This window comes from Mycteria americana, chromosome 11 (assembly GCF_035582795.1).
Source record: "Mycteria americana isolate JAX WOST 10 ecotype Jacksonville Zoo and Gardens chromosome 11, USCA_MyAme_1.0, whole genome shotgun sequence".
NCBI classification, from domain to species: Eukaryota; Metazoa; Chordata; class Aves; order Ciconiiformes; family Ciconiidae; genus Mycteria; species Mycteria americana.
The window spans coordinates 12,512,970-12,528,006 of record NC_134375.1 but is presented as its reverse complement, the minus strand read 5'-3'; the positions used below and the strand labels follow the sequence as shown (position 1 = coordinate 12,528,006).

At 40.2% G+C, this 15,037-nt stretch overlaps 1 protein-coding gene across 1 annotated transcript in view; it reads left to right on the top strand.

The window, feature by feature from the left end:
* Positions 1–15,037, top strand: part of LOC142415610 (contactin-4) — a 194,443-nt gene that overhangs the window by 73,246 nt on the left and 106,160 nt on the right. Inside the window, exon 5 of the mRNA XM_075514156.1 lies at positions 13,851–13,946. Coding sequence (XP_075370271.1) covers positions 13,851–13,946 — 96 coding nt within the window. The remainder of the gene's footprint in view (positions 1–13,850; positions 13,947–15,037) is intronic.

The following is a 15,037-nucleotide window of genomic DNA, read 5'->3' as shown; positions in this document are numbered from 1 at the left end:
GCCACCGGCACCTCTGGGCATCGCGCCGCAACGAGCTTAAGATCACAGGTCGGTCGCAGCACCACGGTTTCTCTTGTGGTTTAGAAATTTAGGGAACAGCAAGGCGCAGGCTTGACAGTTTTTTCCTGTCTCCCTCCATATTTATTAATTTTGTCTTTAATATCTAAAATAACATATATTCAAAATACTTTTTTTTTATATCTAGGGGTTGGATTTTTAAGAACTAAATGCAGATATAGCCTTTTGTTTAAAATGAACGCTTAAATGGACCAATTTGGTCCCAGTGTGCCAAGGTCCAGTGATCTAAGCTTTCCTTGCAAAAAGCTTTGCTGTTACGTGAGGCTTTTTCTAGTCTTGACAAAATTATATTTGTGCTAAATCATGTCAGGATGCTATGGAAAACTTCAACTGGACCTGGAAGGAAATAAAAAGGGAGATTTCTTGTTTTCTCTGATGTTCTGAATGAAGCAGTAAGTATTCAGGTTCTGAGCCCAGGTATTTGGGACAATTTCACTTTAAAATGGAGTAGATCTCTCTGCCTTTGAAGATCTTCTGATCTTAGGCTTAATCAGTCACTTCGACATCTCACCTGTTAACTTAATACCACCCTTTTTATATGCTCAATGTGTAGGTCTTAAAGAAAACGGTGTAAAGCTCCCAGGGTAAGCTAAGGAGAGAGCAAGACTTTGTCTGTCTTTCCCTCCTTTCCCCGTGGCTTTGTGCAGGATCCGATACCGTGCTATTTATCAGCAAAATTTCCTGTTCTCTCTCTCACTCTTGAAGCCTTTGTAACTTGCCTCTAACTAACCACCACCAAGGTAGTTCCTGTTGGTGGCCTGTTTGGCTGCTTACCACTAGATTATTAGAGAATCAGTGCACATCATTTGACATCTATTCCACTCTTTGAAGGCTAAAAGCGAGAAGGAAAATAGTAGTATACTGTGAATATTAATGTGTCCTTAGCAGTAGTATTAATCCTCTGACTGTGACTATATTTACAGAATATTTTTCTGAGCGTTTTTTCTTAAATCAAAGCCGACGATTGGAACAGTTCAATAGCTTGTAGATGATATTAGAGTTTTATTTTGGCATAACTTCTGAATATAGCCCAGCTACCTTCATTGAGTACAATCTTACCTCTGCAAATCACTGATGTCCAGTTGGCTTATTCTGATGGGAGATAGAAGGGTGCATAAATAAGAGAGGAGAGTAAATCGCATATTTAAATTATTATTTTAACAATAAAGGGAATAGCCTGGAAATGTAGATGCCAATATAAAGCAGTATCCTCGAGAGTGCAGTGACCCTTCAGGGAACTCAGTTAGTCAACGAGATTGAACCATACATTCTTGAAAAGACAAAATGGGATATGACCAACTGAAAACTCATAAATTTAAAAGAAATCTTTCTCCCTTGACTTACAGATAATAATTAGAGTTCATAAGGATATTTCCTTCAACTGTTAATATCTTGAAATTTTGATTAGCAATCCCGTAGAGACTTTGTCTGCAATATAGTCATAAGCAGCCAAGGTAGAGGTAGGCTGTGTCCCTGTGCAGTGGTGCTTGCTTGTGATTTCACATAGGCATCTGTGGTCACCACTCATTTATCATGAAGGAGTGAATTCTGAGCATCGTTTCTGTAACAAGTAGTCTCTGCCTGCTCACTCTCTCCATTACAGACATTAGAGGTATGTCAGGTCTGTGAACCATTGCTGTCCAGGCAACATGTGATGAGCCTCAAACCATGTAAACATCTGTGGTTGACAGCTAAGGCTTCTTTTGGTCCGGGTTCTTTCCCGTTACAAATCTTTCCAAACATCTTGCAAAAACTGATCCTAGAGAGGCACAGGTGTCTGAAGAGCCATAAGCATATGTTTTTGTGGCATATTGTAATCACTGTTTTTCTGGTCTTTTATGTCCGGTGGATAGACAATAGGACAAGGAATTGAGATATTTGTTAGTTTCTCAGTTATTAGGATGCTTCTTGTAACATCTCCCCTTTTGGCTCTAAATCCCTTTGTCTGTCAAATAAAATAAAGCTATTTACCTATTTTGAAGAAATAATTATAATCCTTAGGTTGATCCTTAACTGATTCTATATCAATGCAAATCAGTATTGTCTTTAAATGTATGGAAAATAGCAGTTACAGGACCCCCTGGTCAAGCGCAGACTATACCCAGAGGCCAGAGGTGGACTCTGCTTTGTAAGAAAATTTCTGTTCCTGTTGATGGGATGTAAGGCCAATGCAGAACAATTTTATGCTAGTGGCTGCTCTTTCATTGTTTTATTTTTTCTTTCCTATTTTCCTTCTGGAAAGCAAAATCAGGGAGTCAGTGTTGGCATGCAAAGGACAGCAGAGCTTTAAATATGTTCGTCAAAAGTTGTCCCATGTCAGTTTTCCTGTCTGCAACAAATGTGACTGCCATTTCATAATTCGTTAGACGTGAGAGATGAACAGAATGAAAAAAAATCTCCTCTTTAAGTGGTGCTGCCTAGCATAATAATGTATGTTTCCGTAGGCAAGCTGAACCACCAGATACCCTCTGAGGACCAGAATCTCTGTGGGGTCTTTTTCATTTGTGTTTCTATCAAGTAAAGGGAAATTGTTCTTTGAAACTTCTAGCTCAGCGAGCTTGTGTCACATTATTTTACATTATTTGGGGTCTGAATTTGCATTCATTTAGCTGCACAAAGTAAGAAGGTGCAGCAGAGCATGCTCCGGTGGGGAACGCATGGGGCATTTGCAATGTTAATGCTCGGCTATGAAGGGAGAGCGAGTTGTGCAGTATCTCCTACTGCCAATAGAAGTACTTATTTCTGGCTATTGCAGAATCATCTGTGCTGAAAGAAAGTGTGTAAATAACACATTGTTTTGCTAAGGAAATATAAAAAAATTCTGAGAGTGAAGTAACTCCAGTCAAGTCAACCCAAGGGGAAATGTCTGCCCAGATTTTTCAGATTAAAGTAATAAAATAAAATTTTCTGAGTCCTCAGCATTTTGTGTCAAGTAGGAGAGTGGCTTCAAAATGAATGTTTGAAATATTTCCTATAGAAGGATAGTAAACAGGCAGTTTTTATGAAATGGAACGTAAAGTCGAGGAAGATTTTTTCTTTTTTTGGTAACATCATAGAAAGAGTGATTTGATTTGGGAGGAGAACAGCGGGTGCCTTGCAGATACTGCTGAGAGCCTCTGTTCCCCAGTAAGATGAGTGGCATGAAGGCAGGCAAAAAAGGCACTGAGGCTGTCTTGTTGCCTATTTGGAAGCAAGGATCAAATCCCAGCGAGATGCTGAAGATACAGTGTGCCAGGAGGAGCCATCCTGGTGGGGACAAACAGCTCGTGCTCAGTGTGACAGAGGAAGGAGAAAGCAGTCTGAGCGTGGCACGAGGATCCATGACTACCGCAGCTACGTGTTGGCCAGTGGCATTGGTAACGCTCGAGGAAAAGCTGTCACAGTCTTTGGGATGCAAGGTAAAAGCCTGAGGAGGAATTTTAGCCATGCGGGTAGACAGATCAGTCTGCCTTTGATAGATGGTGGTCAGAAAGACTTGGCAGGATTTAAACATAGTCTCAATATGAGAACCCAGATAGAGATGTCAAAGTCCATGATGATACATAGGTCAGAGATGTGAGTGACAGGGAGAGCAGGGAGGGCTTGGGAGAAAAACGAGGTCTTGGCTTGCATACCAACACACCAGCTTTCTCCTTTCCTAATGCCAGCGTGGCCATTTGCAGCTTGCTGCTGGCTCAGACAGGAGGAGCTGTGGGCCCTTCTCCCTGGCAGGAGGCAGCATGCCTCCTCTGAGAACGCCTGGTTTGAGTTCAAACCTGCGACTCCTCCAGCTACATATCTCTTCTCATCGCGTAGCTAAATTGAGCCTTCAGAGCAAACCCCACTGTGAAAATCCTCCAGTTGCAGATGCCCCCACAGCAAAGGCTCATCTGGGAATTTTTGCATCTTGTGAGAACAATAGCAGTTTCTGTGCAGGAAAGATCAGGGACAGGAAAGGTCTAGAAGTCCAAACTGGACCTGGCCACTTGGTAAAGGTGCACAGGCAGTACGTTATTTAATGCCTACAGTAATAAAGTCCAAGCAAAAATATTTTCCAAAGGAAAGGCAGGGTAAGGGAAATGGCAAGATGTTTACCTCTAAAACTTTTTTTTTTTTCAGTGAAGTAGAAATCCCAGTGAAATTTCTGTTCTAAAGGTCAAATTAGAAAGCTTTCATCCCCAGACTTGTAAACTATTTCTGAAATCAGTGACTCTAAAATTGTTCATTAGAACACCGGCTCTTAAACTAAAATTCTATTAAGCTCCGTATCAAAGGGGGTTTTATTCCGAGTTGCACAGCCCACTGTGTAGTCTTGACACAACAGCAAGGACATGGGCAGAAGAACTTAATCTTTGTGTATTTGTGAAAGGGATGACATAAAACCCTGCTTTTAAAAAGTCAGGCACAGGTTTTATAGAGACAGTGTTTAGAGATATTAGAGCCATAAATATCAGGAGGCGAATCTTGTCAAGTGTTTCGAGAGCAAAAAGCTTTAATGCTTTTGTGGGTGCTAGTCATCAGTTAAAGTGCTTTCAGCCTGCCTTCATATAGACGGGCTACGATTTCTTCAAACCAATGTCCTCTAAAATCTGAAATTGATTGAGATGCACTAGAATCTCATCTTCAAGACTGTTTTATGGGCCAAATTAGCATAGTTTATAGTCTACAGCCAGTGAAGTCATATTATTCCATGGGCAGCAATGCAAATGACTTCTGTCTCCATCTGGTTGTGTATTTTGTCCAGGATATGAAAGTATGCTCTGTTGTATGTTGAGAGTTATGCAAATGTGATGAAGACAATTTGGAAGAGGGCATACAAGCTATCTCTTGGTAGAAGGTTCTTTATTCAGTCTGAACCAGGAAGACTTGGCCAAAGTCCATGGTCGCTTTTTTCTTTTGTTCAACAAGGTGTCATTGCCAACCTATTCAGAATACCCTTGAGATAAGTCATATGGTCTCTAATAATAAAAATATCCCATTGACTTTGATTCAAGGACTGCATATGACCTTAAATTGCTGGGATCATCTTAAAATTATAGAAGGGTATGAGAAGGCAAACCCCGTTATGCTCCATAAATCTCTTTAAGTCATGCTTGAAAATTGACTTTAATTTCTTGGCTGTATCTGTGTACATAAGTGGATTGTGAGTCTCACATATATGAAGATGTAACTACCCCTTACCTATATCATTAATTTACTTCCTTTTGTATGGGTGCTTCGAAGTTCATTTAATATATGTAGTAAAGGTCAATTCTTACCAAATTCATTTTTAACCGTTCAAGTTTCTTGTATCCAAATTACGACCAAGCCTCAAGGGTGAAATACCAAACCAAAGAGCCTGTGTAATTTACGTGGGCTAAAACCCCCCTTTTTTAAAAACCCTGATCAAAGGATTTGTTGATAATCTAACTGAAGTATTAGTAACCTAAGGGAAGACGTATTTTTAGTACAGTTACAATGATACTAAGGCTAGAGTGCATAGTGTCCAGTTACTGCTAATTCCCAGTAATTACACAGTTGCAGTGGTGCAGACGGTCTCGCGTGTGTGGGAAGCATGGACCCTTTTCCCTTGCTGCGCTCCTCCTGGACATAACTGGGGGGTGTCAGCCTTCCCAGGAGGAGGCAGTTGCAGCCCCTGCCTGCCTCTGGAGTTGCTTGCTTTGGAGAGCATGATGGGGCGGGGGCGGCTTCTTCCTCCTGGCTGGGACTGACTGTGGATGTTCTTATACATTTGCTACTCCTGCTGTATTAACTGCTCGCTCTTCATTGATTCCCGCCTCTGGTGTGTCTGAGTTTTACTATATGTGTTTTATATAGGTTGCGTTCTCGCTCGCGGTTCTCTGTGTTCCTCCCAAACCCGCTTCTGCTCAGTCGCGGGTTGCGTTCCTTTGGTGAGGAGGAGCCGCGGGTTGTGCTTACGGCTTGCAGGCGTCTGTTTCCATCCTGCGGCTGCACCAGCAAGGCCTGTGCAGTTACCTTGTGGTTGTATTCTCGGGGTCCCATGTTACAATGCCTTGTTTTTCTTTCAAGCACGTACATCCTCTGTCAGGGTTCATTGAATAGCTCACTCTGTAGGGATAATGATCCATTTGAAGATACAGATAGACATATAGATACAGGTATTATGCTTTGGTAGCTACTTGCTGTTAACATCAACTCAGTAGAGGAATATCACTGATGTGTTATCAAATTCATTTTACAAAAGTCTCTAGAGATAGACTTTGAGTAAAATATAGCAGCATAAAAGCCACTAACATTTTTTTTCTCTAAGCCTGAATATTAGTCATGTTTTCTTTCGGAAATTAAAATTCAGTGATGTATAAAGAAGTGATTGATGTATGTATGTTTTCGTTAGGATATAGTAAAAGGAGAAACAGTTTCATATCAGTTAAACAAGAATAATAGATAAAAATAGCATAGACACTGCTTTTCTAATCATTAGGAAAAAACCCTTAAATGTAACGACACAGGGTTCACTAATGGTGTATGAGTTTTTGACAGTATGCCATTCAAGGCAATGTACAGCAGTGCTTCCTTCTACATGATATAGTCACATAAATTGGCTTTCTAAAAGTCATGCAGACACCTGTCACCATCAATTTGAATCATTTACTATTCATGTAATTTTCTATAATATTTTTGGTTTTGTTTAATAGTTCTGAAATAGCCCTTTTGCACAGAGAGTTCTCTCTTAATTTCAGAACCAGCATAATTAAGGATTTTGGATTCTAAAATTACGCTATGCATTTAAAAAAAAAAAAAAAAAGGAAAAGGCAAACCATGCAAACCATCCTCTGGTAAGCAAAGGCAAAACAGAGCTTAGCTCTCCTAAAATATAGGGATCTCTCTGTCAAATCACCAATGACCTGAGACTTGCAGCCTCCTGAGGGAAGCCTCCTTGTTTCGGTCTGGTTTCCAGGGCACGGTGAGTTCAGCAGCTGAGTTATTTCCACGTTGCAGCCAATAACGGGAACAAAGTGGGCCTCATATACAAACACCGTAACCACTCTGCTTGGGCAGAGGTCCTAACAATAGAACAATCAGTGGAGCAGTAAATGAGAAGGGATATAAATACAAAAAGCAGAGGTCAAATATGACACTGCCGCTGCCAGTGGGAACTTGCAGGGAAGTGAGCTGATCTGGTCTTGCTTGCTTGCTCGTACTTCAATGTCATCTGTGAAGTATTTCATTTAAAGAGCAAACTTTGATTTCCAGGACTTATCTAGTGGTCGCTCAGAAAAAGAATTACCAAATTTCATAAATAAAGTACAAACCCGAGTAGGTCCTAATAAAGGATAAAAAGCTACAGCTCTTTTGCTTATAATTGAATCTTCTTTGCTATAAAGACTGATTTTTTTTTTTTTTTTTTTTTTTTACATAAAACTTCGGGAAATTTTTCATTACTCTAGCCAAAGTTGGATAATTGTAACTGTGAAAAGCCATATGTTTTTGATTAAAATTTCCATATGCCATTTACTGAGACAAACTACCCAGTCTTAAGGGGCTTTGGATCATTTCAGATTGTTTAAGCTGTTATTAAACCGATTTGAGGTTTTGGAAGGAGGTCATTCAATGCAATACCCTACCCAAACTGAAAAGCTGATTGGATTGACAGCTGCTGCTGGCACCTTCTGGGCTTTTGAGCATATTTGAGGAATAAGCATCTCTATCAGACTGGCATCACTTACCAGTACCTGCATAAGTTGTGTCACTAAATGTTAAGGCAGAGTTTTAAATGGAGGCTACAGAAAAATCTAGTAATGCAAGAAAAGGCATTCAAGTTCATATTAAAGGGTGCACATGCTAATAGCATGTTGCACTCTAGTGCCTTTCAGCATCAGATGACAAGTTTTTGTGCAAATATTAGCTAATTAAGTCTCTTTTGAGCCACACAGTTTAAGTATTCATGCTTAAAGATGTGCGAACTTTGACACAGAGAACTTAAATGACTTTCCCAAAGTCATGCCATCGCTAGTACGGTGGTGTCGGTAGTACAAATCAATGTATTTTTCACACGTTAAATGCATACAGCTTTATACTCACGTGGGTCTGTTAAGTCTGATTTAGAATTGATACTGTGGAGATGATGAAGTTCAAATGGCATCCTCACTCATTCATTAAATAAGGTCTGAGTAACAGTGTTAATCGTGATAACCTGTCTGCATTCCTCTTAAACCTCCCTGTTATATTCTCCTCTTTGCACTGAAAACATTACTAATCACATCCTCATGTGATGCTGGACTTACTGGAGCTTGTACAATATCTTTCTGTTTTCAGTGGAGTCATCGGTTTAGTGTTGTGTGCTCCCAATAAGCTTTGGCAGGACATTGACCTCCAGAATTGGAAAGCATTAATATTTTCTTCCTCAGTGGTTTCTCTTAATCAGTTTTGACAATTGCTTTCTAAATAGAGAATGTCCAAGTTAAATAGGCCAAAAACTAATATGCAAGTGTATTCTTTTCTTAACAGTCATACAAATACTTGATCTTGATTATTTGAAATCACGCATTTAAAATAAAAGCCTGATCTGCGAGTTATTCATTGGTGCAAGTGACCTAGGATTTCTCATGCAGATGTATGCTGCTTTGATTAGTTAGGGTAAGCTTGCATCCTTCTTGCATCTGCTATCATTTTTGATCCTGTGAATAGAAACCGTATTTTTTCATGGTCTGCCTGGTGCCACAAATCCCTGAGTTGGTGACATATTTTCACCAAAAACACATGTGGGAGTCCTGGCTCCAACAAGAAGCAGTTTCTATTCATGTAAGCAGTTCTCAATTCTGGTCATGTTTTGTTTGTTTCATGTATAAGTATTTTTTATTGAAATTAAAGCTCCTTTCTTTTTTGATCTGTGCAGTGATAGATCACTGTAATTGAAGCAATTCACACCCTAAAAACTTTAATTAAGTCACAAAGATGCCTGCATGCTAAAACTTAATGAACTTACCACTTCCAGGCATTGTTTTGCTTCATCTTGTTCTCTCTCTTCTTTTGCCAATGTTCATTGCATTATGTCTAACATTTAACTGTAAACTCTTTGAATGACCATGTCTTTTATTTTTATTATAAGGTATTTAGTACCCTGTGGGGTACTTAATTAATCATAATGTGATTATTTTCAGAATTCTTACATACTATGTTGCCAGGTCCCAGGAAGCAAACCTCTGGGATTCTCAGGTCTGTTAGTGGCCATCAGGCCACCAGATGACCACACTGGCTTCCAGACCTCCTCCTCCTTCCCAGTATTTCATGCATCTGAAGGCTAGATGGGTGTAGTGCCCTGTAATGTGGCTTCCTGTTTATGACGGTCTGTATTTTCTGCCAGTTTATCCCTAACTGAACCTGGCTGCTTAAGTGTGATTAAAGCATAGTTAATATTTGTACATGTTCTAGAAAAGTGGTCTTGATCTCCAGGCATCAAGGATGCTGAACCCACTGCTCTCTGTTGTAGTTTATTCCAGCAGCTGATCATCATCACTCATAGTAAGTGTAATTTCTCGTCTCCGTTTCCATGACTTCAGCTTCATACCACTGGTTTTTGTTACGTCCTCCACTGGGTTAGCAAACACTTGAAGAGATGGCGTTGTCTCCTCGTGATGGTGCTTCTACATGTAAAACCAGAAATGTCTCACTTCTCTTTGAGAAAGTAGTGACCTGTTCAAGGCTTTCACCGCCTCCCTCCCAAATCTGAAATTGTTTTCTTTTCTTTTAACCTACATACTCAACTGTTTTTCAAGAACTTGTGGAGGATTTTGTTGTGAGGGTGATTTTTTGTTTGTTTCTTTGTTTTGGTTGGGGTTGTTTTTTTTTTTTTTCCCCAAAATGTGGGCAAAAGATTTTGTGTCAGGAGTCGGTGATCTCATTGACAATGTACTCAGGAGAAATTGATGAAGAATAAAGTGTGGAAGAATATAACAAGAAGGAGTAGGAAACAAAAGAAAAAGGTAAACTATGACGTAGTGAGAAAAACATGAGTAGAGGCCAGCCCTGTAGCTGAACAGCCATGCTGAATGGCCATTGCTGTGTCATGGGGGTCATCTGCTCGGGCACAGTGGCACGTCCAGCAGCTGGACACCTGCAAACCTCAGATTTCCAAGGTCATCTAGTTCTGCTCAGGTGCAATTTCCATTGGAAAGAGAGCTGGTATTGAGGTACGGAGGTATGATAGTCCTGCTTCAAACCTTCTTCCAAAACAATAAGTGTGCCAAGAAATAATTGACCTTGCTGGCTTCATAAGTTTTCTGGCATTTTTGTGGGTTTGGGGTTTTTTATTGGCAAATAAGAACAAAAATCCTCATATGTTAGCCAGGGTCTTTGGGCGTAGGGACAAGGCAAAATGGAACTTAATGCTCTCATCAGGGGAGACGCATACAGCCAAACCATTTACGCTGTAATTCAGAGTCATTCTGCAGCTGTGAGGGTTATTTTTTTCTTCTTCTTCTGCTGTCCCATTGATTTTTAATGTCAAAAGAATAGAGAATAGTTTCTTACCTACTCTGCGGGCAGGGGTAGAGGGGCACTACACAGCTGTGTTTCCCTTGGAGGAAGATAACAAACATGAGGAAAGAAGTGTTGGAGTGCTACTTCTGCGTTAAAGCTTCCTGCAGGGTGGTTTTCAGCAAGTGTGTTTAACTTTTGTTTAGCAAGTGGTCTTGTCTCCGTGTATGGGGAATTCAGTGGTACAGAATTTCAGTGCAATATTCTGTACCCGTTTGAGCAGAAGTTTGTAGGAAAGGTGTTTGTCCACTTTGCACAGCATGTGAAAGCAGAGGAGAACCTCTCGAATCTGCTCCTCGCTAATCTGTACACTTTGTAACTGTTCAACAATACTAATATTGTTCCTAATTTCCTGGGAAAGATTGCAAGGTGGTCTTTAAATGAAGTTTCTTATTAATAAAATCTTAATGATATTATTGTTAATTCAAGTTATTATTTAGGTATTGCAAAAATAAATTTGAAGTGTGGATTTCAGAATGCATGAGTGTAATCAGCCTAATCAGTTTGATGATACATTAGCCTTTCTTATAATTATCTTAATCTTGTTAGTTTACTCGGAGCCAGATTTTAAGTACATGCATGAGGCTTTTCGGAATTGACAGTTGACTTTGAAAGCTTGCTAGTTTGCACTACGAGCAATAGTGATGAATGCTGTGCTTTATTTGCTGCCTCCATTTGATTTTGACCATTCTTCCATTGTTTCCTAGTCATTCATCCAAGCAGAGACTTCTTTTCCGGGTAGCAATCCTTTTCTTGTCATAAATTATATAGCTGTCTGTCAACAAATAGGGTTCTTTCTTCCTTGCAAAAAAAGTTAGAGGACTAGATTTGTGTTTAAACTATTGAGTCATGCATTTTCTCTCCATACTATCATAATCAAGAGTTGCTGGGTTACCAAGCAGGTGGCTGTTCCTTATTATTAGTAATGAAAGACCATTCCCATTCCCTCCCCTGTGATTAACAGAAGAATTACCTAGAGCACTGTATAAGTAGGCTTAAACACGCAGGCTCAGAGTTGATGCAATTTTTCTTTCCTGTGTTCCAAAGCAGACCTGCATATGACTTTTTTTAGGATTCAGGCTGAAAAGTGAATTCTATATAATCTCTAAGATGTTTTGTGTGTGTGTGTATGTATGTATATGCATATGGCATAGTGTGTTAGTTCTGTCAATGTGGAGGAAGATATAAATAGCTAAATAGAGATATGAAGAATCTTCCATTATATATAATTTGAGACTCTTACAAATACTTCTGCAATTTTTTTCTAATGCATCTGTATGTGGATGTGTGTATATACATGTATAGAAAGCATCTGCTTTGGTGATTGGGACTTGTTTTGCTTTTACTTTACTTTTTCATTTATTGGAAATAATATTCATGTAAAAACGTTTCCTTGTACCACATTTATTCCTCCAGGCATCATTTTGGTTTTAGGCTATTATTCCTTATGCAACTGTCCTCGGTGAGGATGAGATCCAATCTTGTGCCTGTATGCAGTCAAAATATATTTAAATCTATGGGACTGGCAGGTGGCCAGAGGAATGTAATAGTGGTTCCTGAAAAGTGCCATTCCACCTTTTTTATAGAACTTAGGACATAAAAATTACATCTATTTTCATTGACAGTGGGTTTTCTTCTGTTTACCTTCTGTCTTTTTTCCTAGGCCAAAAAAAGGCAGAAGGACAAAGAAGATCACCCTGCTCAAAGTTATAGACTCAGACTATGACTTGAGGCTGGGAAACTCCATGCTTCCTTGTCTCCCTGTACCTACACAGAGTCTGAACAAACAGCTCACACTGGTGAATCTGCTGATGAATTGATACCCAGGTTAAATTTGGACCTGTTTTAAACTCGGGAGTAGTTCTGAACCTCCTGTGTGAACCCATTTTGCCCAAAGGGTGTGATAATGCAATGGCCTCAGCACCTAATGCAAACGCAGCTCCACCTGGGTTCGGTAGGCATTGCTTCTGTCCGTGGACTTGGGCAGAAGAAAGGTGGGAGGGTGGCAGGTTCGGACTCGTTTTGTTTTCACAAATAATTCACTGCAGTGCAGCAGGCTTCTTAAGTCCCCACAATATTTATCCACTAAAATGCAAATGAAAAAAATGGAAATAATATAATAATAAGATCCTTGGAATGATGTAACATACAGCATAAGAGTATGGCAGAACTGTGCTGGAAATCTCACAATGACTACTAGCACTATAACAAATTGTTACTCACTACTTCCACTGTAGTTCCCCTTTTGCCTGGATTTTGTCCTGACTTTGGCTTTAGCAGGAAGGGTCCATGAAGAAGGTTTCTAAAATGAAGCAGTGACTTCTGATTTTCTTTATTTAATTTTTCTTTCAGTATGCATGCCAGTGCTTCCAGAAAACATTTTCAAGAGAGGATAAAAATCAAGGCTTAATTTTTCATCCTTGTAACCTTATAATGATGTTCCTACCAGTTCCTGCTGTTAAATATTTATCACCTGTGTGTTTTCTCTGGTTCCCAACTGCACTGACAACAGGTTTGTAATCACCAAACCACGGCTCAGCTACACTGAAAGCAAAAAAATGAAAATTGAAATTCAAGGGACTGTTAAAGATAAAAGGCTCCCAAAGCGATTCAGTGTATTAGTGCTCCCACGCAGCAGCCGCTGGTGCTGATCAATACCTGGTGCCACCGCTCGGCTCACAGAGAGTCGCCTCGTCACTTAATAGCAGGTTTCCTGAATTCAGTGTGCAAGGAGAGAAGAAGAGAGTGAGTTGCATTTTTGCAGTGCATGGCCCCTGAAGGAGAGGAAAAAGAGAGAGGTGGAAGGAGGAATTTAATTTAATTAAAGCACTGTGTGGCTAACATACAGCTATTACAAGACACTTCCTTATGGGAAAGGAAGGGTTTCTACACATGGGTTGCAAGGGCATTGGTAACAAGTCTCCAAAAGGGAAACAGACTGGGTTATAACATAATTGATTAAGGCAGTACTTCTTCATAAATTCATAAAACAAAACTCTACAGCATTACAGTTTGCTGGATTTTTCTCTAGGTCTGTCTTCTGCCCTGGGTAAATCAGCACCTTTTCCCCCTTACCAGCCTTGCAGCCTGTGGAGACGTTGGAGACATTTACTGATCCTTTTGATGCACATCAGCCTCCTACTGCCCCACATTCCACCCAGGTTCCACCAACCTGCCCTCCAAGCTGATGTTCGCTTTGTTTCTATGTCATGCAGCAAAGTCCTAATGAACCTTCTGTCCTTCTCATGAGGAGAAACCATTAAACTCCTTTAATTGAGTTCTTTCTCTCTTGGCAGATCTTGAGAACTTCAAAACCAGAACAAGAAGCACGGTGTCCGTCCGCCAGGGCCAGGGCATGGTGCTGCTGTGTGGACCACCACCACATTCTGGAGGTAAAGTGGTTTCCTTCTCTTGCTTTCAGCACTCAGCAGCAATTTGCAAGGTTTTCATTCTCAGGCTATGTTTCAGGAAGTTTAAAATGGCACACCTTAAAGGAGAAGGCTATGGCGGTGCCAGCCTGACTGAATGGGTCATGCTGGGTGGTCCTATTGACTAAATGCAGTGGAAGATCTCCAGCTGGGTGTAAATGCAGAAAAAGAGCCCGATTTTACTGCATACAAGTATGCACTTAGGAGATGAACGGATGGAAACTAAAGCAATGTGTGTATATATAGAAGACATGGCCAAGATCTTGTGCAACTTTTAGAAGCCTTTCTGTATGTGGCCTAGGTGTGTCTTCTGCAAAAAGGTTGAAGATTGCTGACAGAGCTACTTTTGTGCATCATCTTCTCATTATTATTCATTGTTTTCAAACACTCATTGTCACTGTTTTTGTGTCCTGGGTACTTGGGATCCATTAGCAATTGCCCAGGTCTCATATGGTGATTTATTTCTGGAATGGCAATACATATTCTTCCTACTGTTTTTATGGGAGGGAGAGGCAAGGGAGAGTGTTGTAGGAGAGGAGGAAATAACATGCCAGCAAGTTACATAGGGATGCTGAAGACACCTCTGTATTCTCTGCTGGTGTTCACACCTACACCTAGTTTTCTGGAAACCATAATCTGAAGGTCCAGACAGAATGATGGAGAAACTCTGCTACTGAAAGTCCCTGAAGGTTTGCCACTGTGTGCACTATTGTTTATGTCTGGTGATACATTTAAATCCATTATTATTACAGAGACAGGTACTAACTGTAACTCAGGGCTCATTGAGTGTCCAAAAATACAGACTGCGCAGAAAAGGACATAACCTGTCTTGACAGTCACTGGTATCTGTGACACCTCAGAAAAGGGCAGATTTCTGACTTTCATGGAGAAATGGAAAAGCTGTAGTAGCAGACAGGCAAAAAAAAATAACCTGTGGTGTTAGAGTGGTCTTATTGACATGTACTCTGTAGAGTGTACTGTAGTTGTATTATAAAATGATTGATCCCCTCTTAAAATCTTACTGATTTGTCATTTTTGCACCTGGCACGTGTTAT